The following is a 13969-nucleotide window of genomic DNA, read 5'->3' as shown; positions in this document are numbered from 1 at the left end:
ATATAAATTTATTTTAGCCAGTTAGCAGAATTTTACTATGTTTATTATTAGTAAATGTATAAGCAAATACTTCAGGCTAAAACATGTTTGGGTTTTTCTAACTAAATTAAAACTTTGATATTTTTGAGGACATTATTTGTGTGAAATTTGATAAGTTTAAATTCAGAGTTACTGTTACTTTTTACATGGATATTAGAAGTTTCACTTAATTTTTAACATACCTAGGGAATTCTAAAGTCCTTATGTGAGACCAGAATTCTGTTAATGGTGTCTCTTTGCCTTTTCTTGACGTAAGCAAGTAAATACATGATGTTTGTTTTAACTAGGCAAAGTAGTATATTAGAGGAAATTACTCTAAAAAGAGGGTGCTTTTGCTTTTGCATTTGTGCATTTGCTTGAGCATTGATTTTCAGGCACTTGTTAGTTTCTTTGATTTTTTTTTTTTATTGTATCTGTAAAATTGAAGCAACTGATTTCTTAAAAAACTGTCCTTTCTTTGTAGCTATTGACGACATTATGACTCCAGAGGAAAAAGATAAGCTCTTCACTGCTATTGGTTATAGTGAGAGCACCCACAACTTAGCTTTACCCAAGCAGGTAATTATTTTTAGGTGGTTTTAGAGGTATTTTGTTTCATTTTACTGTATTATCTTGAATTGGATTAAATGAGTTAATGATTTTCTTTTTTAAGATTTTATTTATTTATTTGACAGAGAGATCACAAGTAGGCAGAAAGACAGGCAGAGAAAGACGGTGGCGGCAGGGGGAGCATGCTTCCTGCCAAATGAGTTAATGATTTTTATAAAAATGTTGTCATTTGTTTCTTCTCACAAGAGTACGTAAGAAGAATTGGAGTAAATTCTTTTTTTAAATGTTTGATAGAATTTTCCAGGTTTTCTTTGTCAGGAGGTTTCTGATTATTGACTCAATCTCCTTACTCATTATTGGTCTGTTCAGATTTTCTATTTCTTCATGATTCAGTTGTGGTGGATTGAACATTTCTAGAAATTTCTCCATTTTTTTTCTAGGTTTTCTAATTTGTTGGTATATAGTTATTCATAGGAGTCTCTTATGATCCTTCGTATTTCTGTGGTATCAGTTGTAATAGTTCCTCTTTTACATATAATTTTATTCATTTATGTTGTCTTTTTTCCTTGCTTAGTCTAGCTAAAGGTTTGTCTGTTTTATTTTTAAAGAACCAACTCTTGGCTTTATTAATCTTTTCTAATGTTTTTTTATTCTCTATTTCATTTATTTCTTCTCTAATTTTTATTTCCTTTCTTCTAACTTTGGGCTTTGGGATGCCTGGGAGGCTTCGTTGGTTAAGTGTCTACCTTCAGCTCAGTTCAGGATCCCAGGGTCCTGGGATGGAATGGAGCCCAGCATCTGGCTCCTTGTTCAGCAGGGAGCCTGCTCTCCCTCTGCCTACCATTCCTCCCTGCTTGTGCTCTGACAATAAAGAAATAAAATCTTTAACTTTGGACCTAGTTTGTTCTTCTTTTTCTAGTTTCTTGAGGTGTAAACTAAGTTGTTTATTTCAGATCCTTCTTCTTGTTTTATGAATTTATCACTATAAACTTCCCTATTGGAAGATGCTTCTGCTGTATCTCATAAGTTTTGATGTATTGTGTTTCCACTTTTTTTTTAATATCTCATGCTGTTTTCTTATTTTCCTTTTGATCTATTCTTTGATACAGTGGTTGTTCAGGGGTGTGTTGTTTAATTTCCACATAATAGTGAATTTTGTAGCTTTCCTCTTTTCTTTTTAAGATTTTATTTATTTATTTATTTATTTGTCAGAGAGTGAGAGAGCACAAGCAGGCAGAGTGGCAGGCAGAGGCAGAGAGAGAAGCAGGTTTCCCGCTGAGCAAGGAGCCTGATGCAGGACCGGATTCCAGGACCCTGGGATCATGACCTGAGCCAAAGACAGTGGCTTAACCAACTGAGCCACCCAGGTGTTCTGTGGCTTTCCTCTTAATAAGATCTTATTCCTTTGTGGTTGGGAAATATACTTAATATAATTGATATCTTCTGGAATTTTTTTAAACTTGTTTCATTGCCCAATATATGCTCTATCCTAGGAAATATTTCTATGGTCTTGAGAAGAATGTTTATTCTGCTGCTGTTGAGTGGAATGTTTTGTGCATATCTATTAGGTCCTTTTGGCTTAAGTGTTTAAATCTATTGTTTCTTTATTGATTCTCTGTTAAGAGGAGTTATCTGTTGTTGAGAGTGGGTTACTGAAGTCCCCAACTATTGCCATTTATTTCTCTTTTTAGTTCTACTAGTATTTGCTTTATATATTTAGGTACTGTGATGTTGGGTGCATAAGTATTTACAAATCTTATGTTTTCTTGATGAAACATATTCATCATTATATAATAACCTTCTTATCTCTTTTGACAACATTTAACTTAAAGTTTATTTTCTTGTAGTACAAATATAGCTACCCTTTTTGGGGAGAGTTACTTTTTGCATGAAATATCTTTTTCCATTTCTTCACTTTTAATCTATGTGTGTCCTTAAAGCTAAAGTGAGTGTCTTTCTTGTAGGCAGCATATCATTGGCTCCTTTTTTTTTTTTTTTAATCCATTCTGCCATTTTTTATCTTTTTATTAGAAAATTTAATCTACTTTCTTTTAAAGTAATTATTTAGGTAAGGATGTACTGTTGCCATTTCATTAATTGTTTTCTGTTTTGTGAATCTTCCTCTCTTAGTGTGTGTCTTCCTTTGTGGTTTGATGAGAATCATCTCCCTGGTTCTCTGTCCTACCTGTTTTTGACCTATCAATTTTTTGGTCAGGATTTTTATTCTCACTGTTTTTTTTTTAACCCTCCAAAGACATCAAGCAGATGTTCTCTATATTTTGTCCAGTTTTTGAGCCAGAGGATTGGTCTGAATTAGTTTGCTTTAGTGAAAGTTGGTGAATTGAGTATTTATGTGACATTTTGTTAAGTTTCATTTATTATCTCTAAAACTAGGAGAAATGAATTTTGGATCCTTACAGTTGTCCTATTTGAAGAATTTTGTAATTTTGTATTGAAGTTTTTAATGTTCTTTTTGAGAATACTGTATTTAGATCACTTTATAATTCAACAAATTTAAATAAGAAATTATTAAAGAAAGTAGTAATTAAACTATAACAATTTTTATTCATTTCTTTTTTTTAGTATGTTGCCCATATAATGACACTGAAGCTAGTAAGCACCTCTGTCACATTAAGAGAAAACAAAAATATTCCAGAAATATTGAAAATTCAGATAATTGGCCTAGGCACCCAAGTATCTCAGAGACCAGGAGCACAAGCACTTAAGTAAGTTTTAAAAAGCTTATTGTTTCAGTTTTTGTTTCTAGATAAGATTTGGCCTCCAAATAACATTATTTAGCATTAAGCAACTGATTAATAATAATTCTTTATTTTCTTTTCCTTTTGTGTCAGATGGTCTTTTTGTATCTGAATTTGTTTTGTAATGAAGCTGTATGAGGAATTCATCATTTATTCTACCCTCTATTCTTTCCTTCACAAAAACTTCTTGGATACTGTTAAATTGATCAGTTTGATACGATGAAGGCTAGCACAGGAACACTTAGTTTCTGTTTTTAAGAAGTTTATGCTAGCTGTTAAGAGAGGATAGCCAGAAAATTATAAGAACTATGTAACATATGAGAAAGGTCAGAAGTGAGAAGATGCTGTAAGGTAAAATTGTTGATTGCCCCTTAGGCTCAGTCGCAGAGGAGAATGGGCTAGAAGAATTGGGACTTGGGGTAGCCAAGTAGGAAGGACTAGGAGAAGCAGGGATGAGGGTGTTTTTAGGTGACATGAAATAGATGAGTTCCTGAGTGAAGTATAGCTTATATTCATGTGACAGTGATCGGAAATCCTGTAGTGTTTGGGTGTTGGCCAAAGTGGGCTTCTCGTGCGGTTGAAGAGTTAAGAGCCAAAAACCCAAACAAAATCCCAGGTTGTATGGGTAATTAAATGTCAGGCCTAGGAGTTTGGACTTTACCTCAGGTAAAACTCTCAAAAGAGTTTTTTTAAAAGGAAAATTTCTATTTTAACCCATTACATTGCACAACATCTTAATTATATTACTTATTTACTCACTGGATTGTAGGGTAGAAGCAAAATTAGAACATTGGTATATAACAGGCCTGAAACAGCAGGGCATTGTACCATCACTTGTGGCTTCTATTGGCGATACCACCTCATCCTTGCTTAAAATCGAGTTTGAAACCAATCCAGAGAACAGCACTGCTGACCAGACCCTGATTGTTCAGTCTCAGCCTGTGGAGGTCATCTACGATGCTGTAAGTGCAAGGAGAAAGTCAATCTTTATTAAACCCATCTTATACTTCTGATGTATGGTTTTCTTATTTTTCCTCTTTCACACTTAACATTTCTTTACTTAGCAACTAAATTTAGTAATACCTTTTTCTTGTTTTAAAAGCAGTACATGTTTAGCAGTTAATTTTGCTTTTTCATATGCTGCCATTTTTTTCTACTCTATTTACCGATGCTTATGTTAAAGTAAAAAAAATTAAAAATTCAATATACTATTCAAAAAGTCTACGTTGGAGCATCTGGGTGACTCAGTTGGTTGGTGGCTGCTTTCTGCTCCAATCATGATCCCAGGGTCCTGGGATTGAGCCCAGCCTCATGCTCCCTGCTCAGAGAGCCTGCCTCTCCCTCTCCCTTTGCCCCTCCCCTGCCTCCTTGCACACACGCACTCTCTCTCGCCCTTCAAATAAATAAAATCTTTTTTAAAAAGTCCGTTTATTGTACCAACTATCCCAAATAGTCCTGTTCCAGTTCAGTTTTGTGTATTTTCCCTTTCCCCTAAATATCTGGACCAATTCAAATTGCTTTAGGAGTAATTAAAAGAATTAAAAGAACATATTAAAAAAAAAAAAAAGAACATATTGTTCATATGGAAAGAAAAGGATTGGCATTTAGATGTTATCGAAAATGCTGGCTCAAATTTTGTATCTATGGTTCCATCTTTTATTCACATGCTCTTACCTCATCTCAGGCTAGCCATCAGGCTCACTAATCATCGCATCCCTTGTAGGTTCACTGTACTCTGTTGTTGAGAACTGTGACCTTTTGTTTTTACTTTCCAGTTTATAGTTGCAGTCAGTGTGAGAGGCATTATATAAAGATTCTAGGCTCATTATATTCTCTGATTTTTTAATGATTTAAATTGTGGTAAAATACATATAATTTACCATCTTGGCAATTTTTAAGTGTATAGTTTAGTAGTAAGGTCCATTGCTATATCAACATAACACCTTAGAACATACAAAGTTACATTAATGACATGCACACATTTGTTGCCTCTCTAGTAAGCTTACTTGGGCTATTCCTTTTTTTAGGTTTTTATTGCTGTTGTTTCCACCCGGGAGAGATGCAATAGGGCAGAGTATTTTTGGAGTTATCTCCTAAGTTTGGAGCCACAGTTGTTTAGAATTAAACCGAAACCTTTTAAATTTGTAATATGGAAAGTACTGTGTATAGCTTGCTTATATTTTAAATTATTTTACAGAAAACCATCAATGCAGTGGTTGAATTCTTTCAGTCAAATAAAGGATTAGATCTTGAGCAAATAACATCAGCTACATTAATGAAGCTGGAAGAAATTAAAGAGAGAACAGCTACAGGTAAAGAATTTATCTGCATAAACATCAAAGAAACTCAAAATTTTATCTATTCTAATGAAAACATTGTATTTAAAATAGTATAGGTTGCTCTTTTATTTTTTTTTTAAATTCCGTGAAGCTGCATCATGAGTTACCCAAGTCAAATATACCTGCTTGACTGAAGGAGAAAGAGAATAATATGGGTGCACAGATGATTCTGTCTGCAATTAAGAACCTGTGCCTCAGAGTGAGCTTGAGAAGGAAAACGTTCCTCCACCTCAGCTCTTAAGGAATGGTTCCTAATACTGTGTACTGTGTGTAAATCTGGTTCTAAAGATTCATACTTTTATACAGCATGGTCTCTAAACTCAAGCCAAGTACTTTTTGTGGTTGCTTAACTAAAAAATGATGAATTTTTCTCTCTCTGGATAAAATACTAGCTATGTTGGGTTTACTGTACAGTGTAATGATATGATTGTCTCCCCTTGACCATACACTGTTTCATCTTAGATGCTTAATTTTGAGACTGTAGTCTGTGAGAACTGATGCTCCTCCATAATACTTTTCAAGTGATACTTGTATTCTCATTGTTATTAATATACTTAAATATTTCAACTTGACCGTCTAATCTTTTTCTGTTTCTTTTAGGGCTTACACACATTATTGAAACTCGGAAAGTCCTTGATTTAAGGATAAATCTGAAGCCTTCTTATCTAATACTTCCACAGACAGGTTTCCACCATGAAAAGTCAGATCTTCTCATTTTAGATTTTGGTACATTTCGGGTAAGTGTATATCCATTTCTTCCTGCCCATTTTTGCTCAGTTTGGAAGCTAGCTATCTGAAAGTTTGCTGTTTTTCCCTCAGAGTTTACTTAAATTAAACTTAGACTTATTTCCTCTTAGTATTTTTTCAAGCCTAGCTTAGATTGAGTATTTTTTCTATATTTTATGGCTATTAAAAAAAAAAACCAGGAAAAACCCCTAAAATTTTCTGTAATGGTAGATGATTTGATATTAAGGACTAGATTACTGCTCTGTTTTTCTAGTTGGAGAGAAGTACTCCTAGTTTTCTTTTTTTTCTAATTTAATTCAATGTAATTTTTTTTCAGTGTTCCAAAATTCATTGTTTATGCACCACACCCAGTGCTCCATGCAATAAGTGCCCTCCTTAGTACCCACCACCGGGCTCACCCAACTCTCCACCCCCCCTTCCCTCCAAAACCCTCAGTTTCTTTCTCAGAGTCCACAGTCTCTCATGGTTTGTCTCCCCCTCCAATTTCCCCCAACTCACTTCTCCTCTCCATCTCCCAGTGTCTTCCATATTATTCCTTATGCTCCACAAGTAAGTGAAATCATATGATAATTGACTCTCTCTGCTTGACTTATTTCACTCAGCATAAGTACTCCAAGTTTTCAAGTACTCATAGATTTCCAGAGTTTAATTACATAGTGTTAATTGTTAATTTACATATTTTGACAATGGGAAATTATACACATATTATTGTGTTTGTTATCCCACTGTCAGCAATTAAGTCAAGTAATAAAACTCTCAGGTTTTCTGTGTTGAACACATTAGAAATCCAGGCATCTGAGAAAAAGTGAAGGTTTCAAAACATATAGTTCCAAATGGACCCTTGCTTTGTTTGAGAAGAGGGAAAAGGAAGTAGAGATTGAGCTGAGTTCTAAGGCTCATTTATTCAGGTGATATAATGAGAAGAAGGAATAAAACCTGTGATTACATGGTGAAGAGGTCAGGTGAAGAGGTTAGGGGTGCCAAGCCATGAGTGGCATTAACTGCTGAGAGCCAGGAAGAGTTGTATATCTAGACAGGTTATTTGAGGTAGACAACTGTGTAAATGAACCTTTAATTAATACAAATATGCTGAGCACCTAGTACTCAAACATATTAAAGACATTCACTGAAATATTATATTCCTAATAAAATGCTTGCAAAAAATTTCAGAAAATTAAGCAGAATGTGAACTGATTAAGGACACTGTTTTCATTTTCGTTCGGTTTAAGAAAACGTAACAAAAATATCAGTATATTTTTCTGTTAAGAAAATTGACGTTTTGGGTCACCTGGGTGACTCAGTTGTTAAGCATCTGCCTTCAGCTCAGGTCATGATCGCAGGGCTCTGGGGTAGGGCTGCACATTGGGCTCCCTCCTTGGTGGGAAGCCTGCTTCTCCCTTTCCTCCTGCCCCTGCCTGTGTTCCCTCTCTTGCTGTGTCTCTCTCTCTGTCAAATAAATAAATAAAATCTTTAAAAACAAATGAGGTTTTTGTCCATTTTAGCTTAACAGTAAAGATCAAGGTTTGCAGAAGACTAGTAATTCATCTCTGGAAGAAATAATGGATAAAGCATATGACAAGTTTGATGTTGAAATAAAAAGTGTGCAATTACTCTTTGCAAGATCAGGTAAGCAGTTGCTCAATTTTTAGGATCTTGAAATTATGTTGAGTAGCTTAGGTAAATATATGTGCATGTCTGCATGTATATCAACCCTGACAATATTTTGAACACATATCCTGTTGGTCACTTAAGGAAACCAAATTGGAGCCCATCAGTGCAAATCATTGCCACAGGTAGAAATAGAGATAAAAATATACCTATTCATCTTCAGGTACTTAGCACTGTTTGAATCTAGGTCCAGTCATTGCTTATTTTGTAGTGATACGACTATGAAACTACCCAGAAGGCAAAAATAGAAGTTGCCATTGCATTAAGTTTTTCTGTATCAGTACTTTTGGGATGTCTCGATATTGTCTTCCCTTGCTGCTTTATTTGTAAATATTTTGACTATATTAGCCTAGTCATTATTTCAGTGGTATTACAATCTACTTTTGTGGATATCTGACAAGGGTGGGTATGGTCTTAACACCCTAAAGGTAGTTAATTAAAGCTTTGGTGTTTTCTACTGGTTAAGTAAAGAACACGGTTCTCCATACTTGTTTTGTTTCTAAAAGTATTAATTATTTGCTAAGTATCCTTGAATATATCCTTGAATAAGAATGTAACTCTGTGTGCAGAGTGTATACTCTAATAGAAATGAAGAGAAATAGTAAAATGTAAATACATAATGCTTTACTTAGTTTTTATATATTATGAGCCTATTAATTCCTTGAAGGGAAGTACTATTACACAGACCATTAAAACTGCCTTTTCTTTTGTATGTATTTAATAATAATTGAGTTATAAGTGATAAAAGATGTTCAGTGACTGCTATCAGGTAAGATCTATATAGGATTCTATTAGAGAAAAGTGATTATTATACTTTTTTATCGTAAAATCTTACTTGATTAAAACTCATTTGTGTTTTAGAAGTATATACTAATAATTAATTAAGTAGTAATTTAATTAATTAAGTAGTAATTTGCCTAAGGAACCCCAGAAACCTCTTTTTTCCCATCTGTCATTTTCAATTTTTTTTTCCTTTTTTTACTGCAACCACCTACCTTGATCACTAATTCCAGAATCAGGACAATAAATTCCTGGGTTTTTTTTTTCTGTTTGCTTAAAATGCAAGATGTCATATAAATATTTTCCAAGTAAATATTTACAATTTTTTTACAATATAGTCTTTTACTATAAGGAGGTATATAATATAAAGGAGATATATATAAGGAGTCTTTGACTCCTATCAGTCTTGTTTTATTTTATTTATTTAATTTATTTTTTGTTTTTGTATCATTGTTTATTTCAATCTTTTGTCAGCCATTTGATTGTTCTGTTCCCCCATCTCATATGCTTATAAACATATTTGTATATAAAACTGTTTCTTTACCACTGATTTTTTCCATTGTTTTTATTCCCCACAGTAGATTATACTATATTAATATTGTGAATCACTTCATAGCCTTTAGGTACATAAGCCAGATTGATAGCCTAGACATGATAGACCTAGGATGAAGATAAAGAATGTGAAATGGAGTTAGAGTAGACATGTCATTAATAACCCTTTTTTTAAGAGCACGTGTAAATTTTAATTTTTTTCTTTGATGTGGATTGTATTATTTATTATAGAAAATTATTTTAGTATTCATAAAGCAGTAATAGTCAATTCAATAGAAAATTATTTAGAAATTAAGTGGGGAAAATGCCCACTTCTCATGAACCATTGCTGCTATTGCTTCTCGGCCTTTTAGCTAAGATCAAGTGTGAACTGTTACTGCTGACTACAAAACATTTTAAAATAGGCAGTTACATTATTAACATCAATCTTACTTTTCAAAATATAGGTCATTTAACTTACATGCTGAAAGACGTAGAAATTGGTATTTATCTAATATGTTTGCTGTATTCTATTAAGTTAGAGTAATTTTTCAGAACATCTAAAAAATTAGTTAAAAAAATTTTTTTTAAAGAGGAAAACTGGAAGAAGTGTCGATTTCAACATCCATCAACTATGCATATATTGCAACCCATGGATATTCATGTTGAGTTGGCCAAGGCAATGGTAGAAAAAGACATTAGAATGGCCAGGTAATGTATGAGTTTATTTTATATTATAAAATTAGCAAGGTGACATATTTCTGTATCAGTTACTGGATTTTAAAAAACTAGATTTGTGAAGGACAGAAAAAATGATTATCTTATAGCAGAAACACATTTTTAAGAAAATATTTGAATTATGATGTATCACCTCTCTTATTCAAAAGTATCTTGACTTTTACATTATGTAAAAGTTGGTTATCCATGTTTTTGAATGGATCAAATCCATGATTCAATATCAATAAAATAAAATCTACAAAAATTAGCGATATGGATGGAGCTAGAGAGTATTATGCTAAGCAAAATAAATCAGAGAAAGACAAATACCGTATGACTTCACCCATATGTGGAATATAAGAAACAGAACAGATGAACGTAAGGGAAGGAAAAAGAAAGGCAAACCAGAAAACAGACTCAACTATAGAGAACTGAGGGATGCTGGAGTGGAGGTAGATGGGGGAGATGTATTAAACCGATGGTGGATATTAAGGAGGGCACTTGTGATGAGCACTGGGTGTCATATGTAAGTGATGAATCACTAAACTCTACTCCTGATACTAACATTACACTGTATGTTAACTAAATGGAATTTAAATAAAAATTTGAAGCTAGAAAAAAAATTAGAGGCTCTTTTGATAATGAAACCATATAAAATCTTGAGAATAATTCAAGGGAATGAAAAGTAGAAACTGAATTTTGAATTCAAGGAGATAATTATGAAATATTTATGCTGCCTTCTTAAAAACAGCCTTATTGAAATATTGTTGACATTCAGTAAGTTACATCTATTTAACTCATACAATTTGATAAGTTTGACATACATACATATACATACGTATCTATGAAACCATCACTACAGTCAAAATAATGAACACATCCATCATCCCACAAAGTCCTTGTGTCCTTTTACATAGTTGAACCTTAAACAATTTTCCTCTTTAAAATTACCCCCCATCCCAGTCCCACTCTCGCTCACTTGAAAATCCACATGTAACTTCTGATTTCCTTAAAACTCAACTACTAAAAGCCTATACCTTTAACTTACTGATAATATGAACAGTTGATTAACACATATTCTGTGTATATGTTGTAGATTCTTTTAATAATAAATCTAGAGAAAAGAAAATATTACTAAAATCATAAAGGAGAGAAAATACAATTACAGTACTGCATCATATTTATTGAAAAAAATCCACATATAAGTAGACCCATAGAGTTCAAACCCAAGTTGTTCAAGGGTCAACATCTCTATTTATGAGAGTACTTGTGCTTTCATTGTTTTTGTTTCAGAGTATCAGGGTAATGTTGGCCTCATGGAGTGAGTTTTTTGGAGGAAGTTGTTTAGAATTATTTCTTCTTTATATGTTTGGTGGAATTCATTAGTGAAGCTGTCTGGACATGAGTTTGTTTTGGGGGGGAGAGATTTTCCCCCATTATATTTTGTTTCTTTCCAGTGTTCCAGCATTCATTGTTCATGCACCACACCCAGTGCTCCATGCAATACGTGCCCTCCTAATACCCACCACTAAGCTGACCCAACTCCCCACCCCCAACCCTCCAAAACCCTCAGTTTGTTTCTCAGAGTCCACAGTCTCTCCTGGCTTGTCTCCCTCTCCAATTCCCCCTCACTTCTCCGCTTCCTCTGGGGGAGAGTTTTTAACTGCAAATTCAGTGTATTTCATAGATAGAGGGCTATTCAGATTTTTTGGAGTGATCTTTGGTAGTTTGTCTTTTAAGGAAGGAATTTGTCCATCTTTGTTTCTTGTCATAGGATTGTTCATGTATTATTGTATTGCCTTTTTAATACATAGAGAATTTGCAGTGATGCTATATCTCTCACCCTGCTGATGTTAGTAGTTTGTTTCTTTTCTCTTTTTTTCCTGATCAGTTTGTCAGGTTTGTTGACCATCTTCTGAAAGAATCAGCTTTTGGTTTCAATTATTTCTCTATTGTCCTTGTGTTTTTTATTTCATTGATTTCCACTCATGTTTATTATTCCTTTTTCCACTTCAACTTCCTTTGGGTTTCATTTGCTTCCTAGTTCTTTAAGGTGGAAGTTGAAACAACACTGATTTAAGACCTTTCTTCTTTTCTACTATAGGCATTTAATGTTGTAAATTTCTCTTGAAATACTCCTTTACTGTACCACTCACATTTTGAAATTCTTTAGTCAGTAAGCTGGGGTATTCCTAGGTCTTCCCTCATTTGTTTTCCATTTATCATCTCTTTTGTTGACTAATGTCCCATGTCTTTTAAACCATTTTTTTGTGTATTTTGTCCAACTTTGTAGTTATTTTAGGGGGGAGAGTTCATCCAGTCCCTCTCTTGGAGATGCTTTTAGTTTTATGTAATGTTTCACAAATAACAAAGAAGCATTTCACATATTTATGTAAGCTTTCTGTAAGCTTTCAAATTACAGAGTACTTTTGTAGGAAGTTCAGTATTTTGAGACAGGAAAAGCCAACTGGCCTCTTTTGGTTTGTGCCTTACACACAATATCATTCTTCATATAATGTTTAGGCATCTGTCAACTTGAGCTCTTCACAGCATAGTTGGCAAGTCAAAGATAAGCAACAACTGGAAGGAACTTCATGAGCAGCAAACGGATGCCACACAGCTATTATGACAGATAAACCTAGGCAGTTATGCTGAGTGGGGAAGCAGAGTAGAAGCAAGTGCCCAGAAATAACTAATGAAAGCACAGCCATAACTCAGCAGTGAGTAAAACAGATGTCCTCAGAGTGCTTATATTTTAATCAGGAGACATAAAATAAGCAAATATATGTATGACATGTCGGGTACTGATAAGTACTAGAAAAGGAAATAAGACAAGGCTAGGGGATAGAGAGTGATGGAGTAGATACTCTTAGAGATGTATAATGTAAAATCTTTGCCAGGAAATAATGTATTTTTAAAAATTAGACATTGTGTTTGAAAATATTCATAAAAATTAGTTAACTTTAAAAGATTTGGCTGCTAAATAGGAATACATTAAAAAAAATTATCTGGGGGTGCCTGGATGGCTCAGTGGTTTAAGCCTCTGCCTTCGGCTCAGGTCATGATCTCAGGGTCCTGGGATCGAGCCCCGCATCAGGCTCTCTGCTCAGTTTCTGTTTCTCCCTCTCTCTCTGCCTGCCTCTCTGCCTACTTGTGACCTCTCTCTCTGTCAAATAAATAAATAAAATATTTTTTTAAAAAATTATCTGGAAACTTGGCTTACATAGAACCTCATTCTGTGACAATGTTTATTGAATGAGGCATTAGTTAGATTAAAACATGCCCAGAGTCCTTTGAGTTTGAGTCCACAGTATAGTCTCTAATCTGTTTGCCCCTCCATAATAGAGGAAGCTGGACCTTAAAACCTTACAGTTAACTTGTATTTTTAGATTGAAAGTATCTGGAGGACTTCCGTTGGTGCATGTGAGAATTTCTGACCAGAAGATGAAAGATGTGCTCTGTTTGATTAACAGTATACCCTTGCCACAGAAATCCTTTGCACAGTCTCCCGAGAGACAGGTAAACGGATATAATAAAGGTGCTACATCTTTACATTTGCATATGGTGATGTTTTTCACCTTTTCTGAGCTAATTTGTTTTTGAGTATTTTTTAGGGCCAGTTTCATATATTTGGTATACTTGTGAAGTTTAATGTTGATTCTACACAAAAGCGCATAGGACATTGAATAGATAAAGTTTGAAGCCTGTTTTCAGTACCGTTTAGAGTGGTGGTAGGAAGTCAGTGTTAGAGAACAAAGGGAACAAAAATACGTAAGTGAAAGGAAAAGATTTTTTCACAAATTGAAGAAATGTGTTTAAGTAAAATTAGATACAAAAATC

At 33.9% G+C, this 13969-nt stretch overlaps 1 protein-coding gene across 4 annotated transcripts in view; it reads left to right on the top strand.

Moving 5' to 3' along the window:
• The window catches only part of VPS13C (vacuolar protein sorting 13 homolog C), a 194540-nt gene that overhangs the window by 59779 nt on the left and 120792 nt on the right, over positions 1-13969 (top strand). For all 4 annotated transcript variants that reach the window (XR_006818611.1, XR_006818610.1, XM_046007341.1 and 1 more), the window contains 8 exons: positions 503-597; positions 3172-3314; positions 4117-4309; positions 5545-5659; positions 6287-6423; positions 7936-8059; positions 10006-10123; positions 13519-13648. Coding sequence is in view for 2 of the 4 variants with exons in the window: in XM_046007341.1 (XP_045863297.1) it covers positions 503-597; positions 3172-3314; positions 4117-4309; positions 5545-5659; positions 6287-6423; positions 7936-8059; positions 10006-10123; positions 13519-13648 (1055 nt within the window). In the remaining 2 variants the exon portion in view is untranslated. The remainder of the gene's footprint in view (positions 1-502; positions 598-3171; positions 3315-4116; positions 4310-5544; positions 5660-6286; positions 6424-7935; positions 8060-10005; positions 10124-13518; positions 13649-13969) is intronic.

This window comes from Meles meles, chromosome 6 (assembly GCF_922984935.1).
Source record: "Meles meles chromosome 6, mMelMel3.1 paternal haplotype, whole genome shotgun sequence".
In the NCBI taxonomy this organism is placed as follows: domain Eukaryota; kingdom Metazoa; phylum Chordata; class Mammalia; order Carnivora; family Mustelidae; genus Meles; species Meles meles.
The sequence above is the reverse complement of the archived record's forward strand: the minus strand, read 5'-3'. Positions and strand labels throughout refer to the sequence as shown.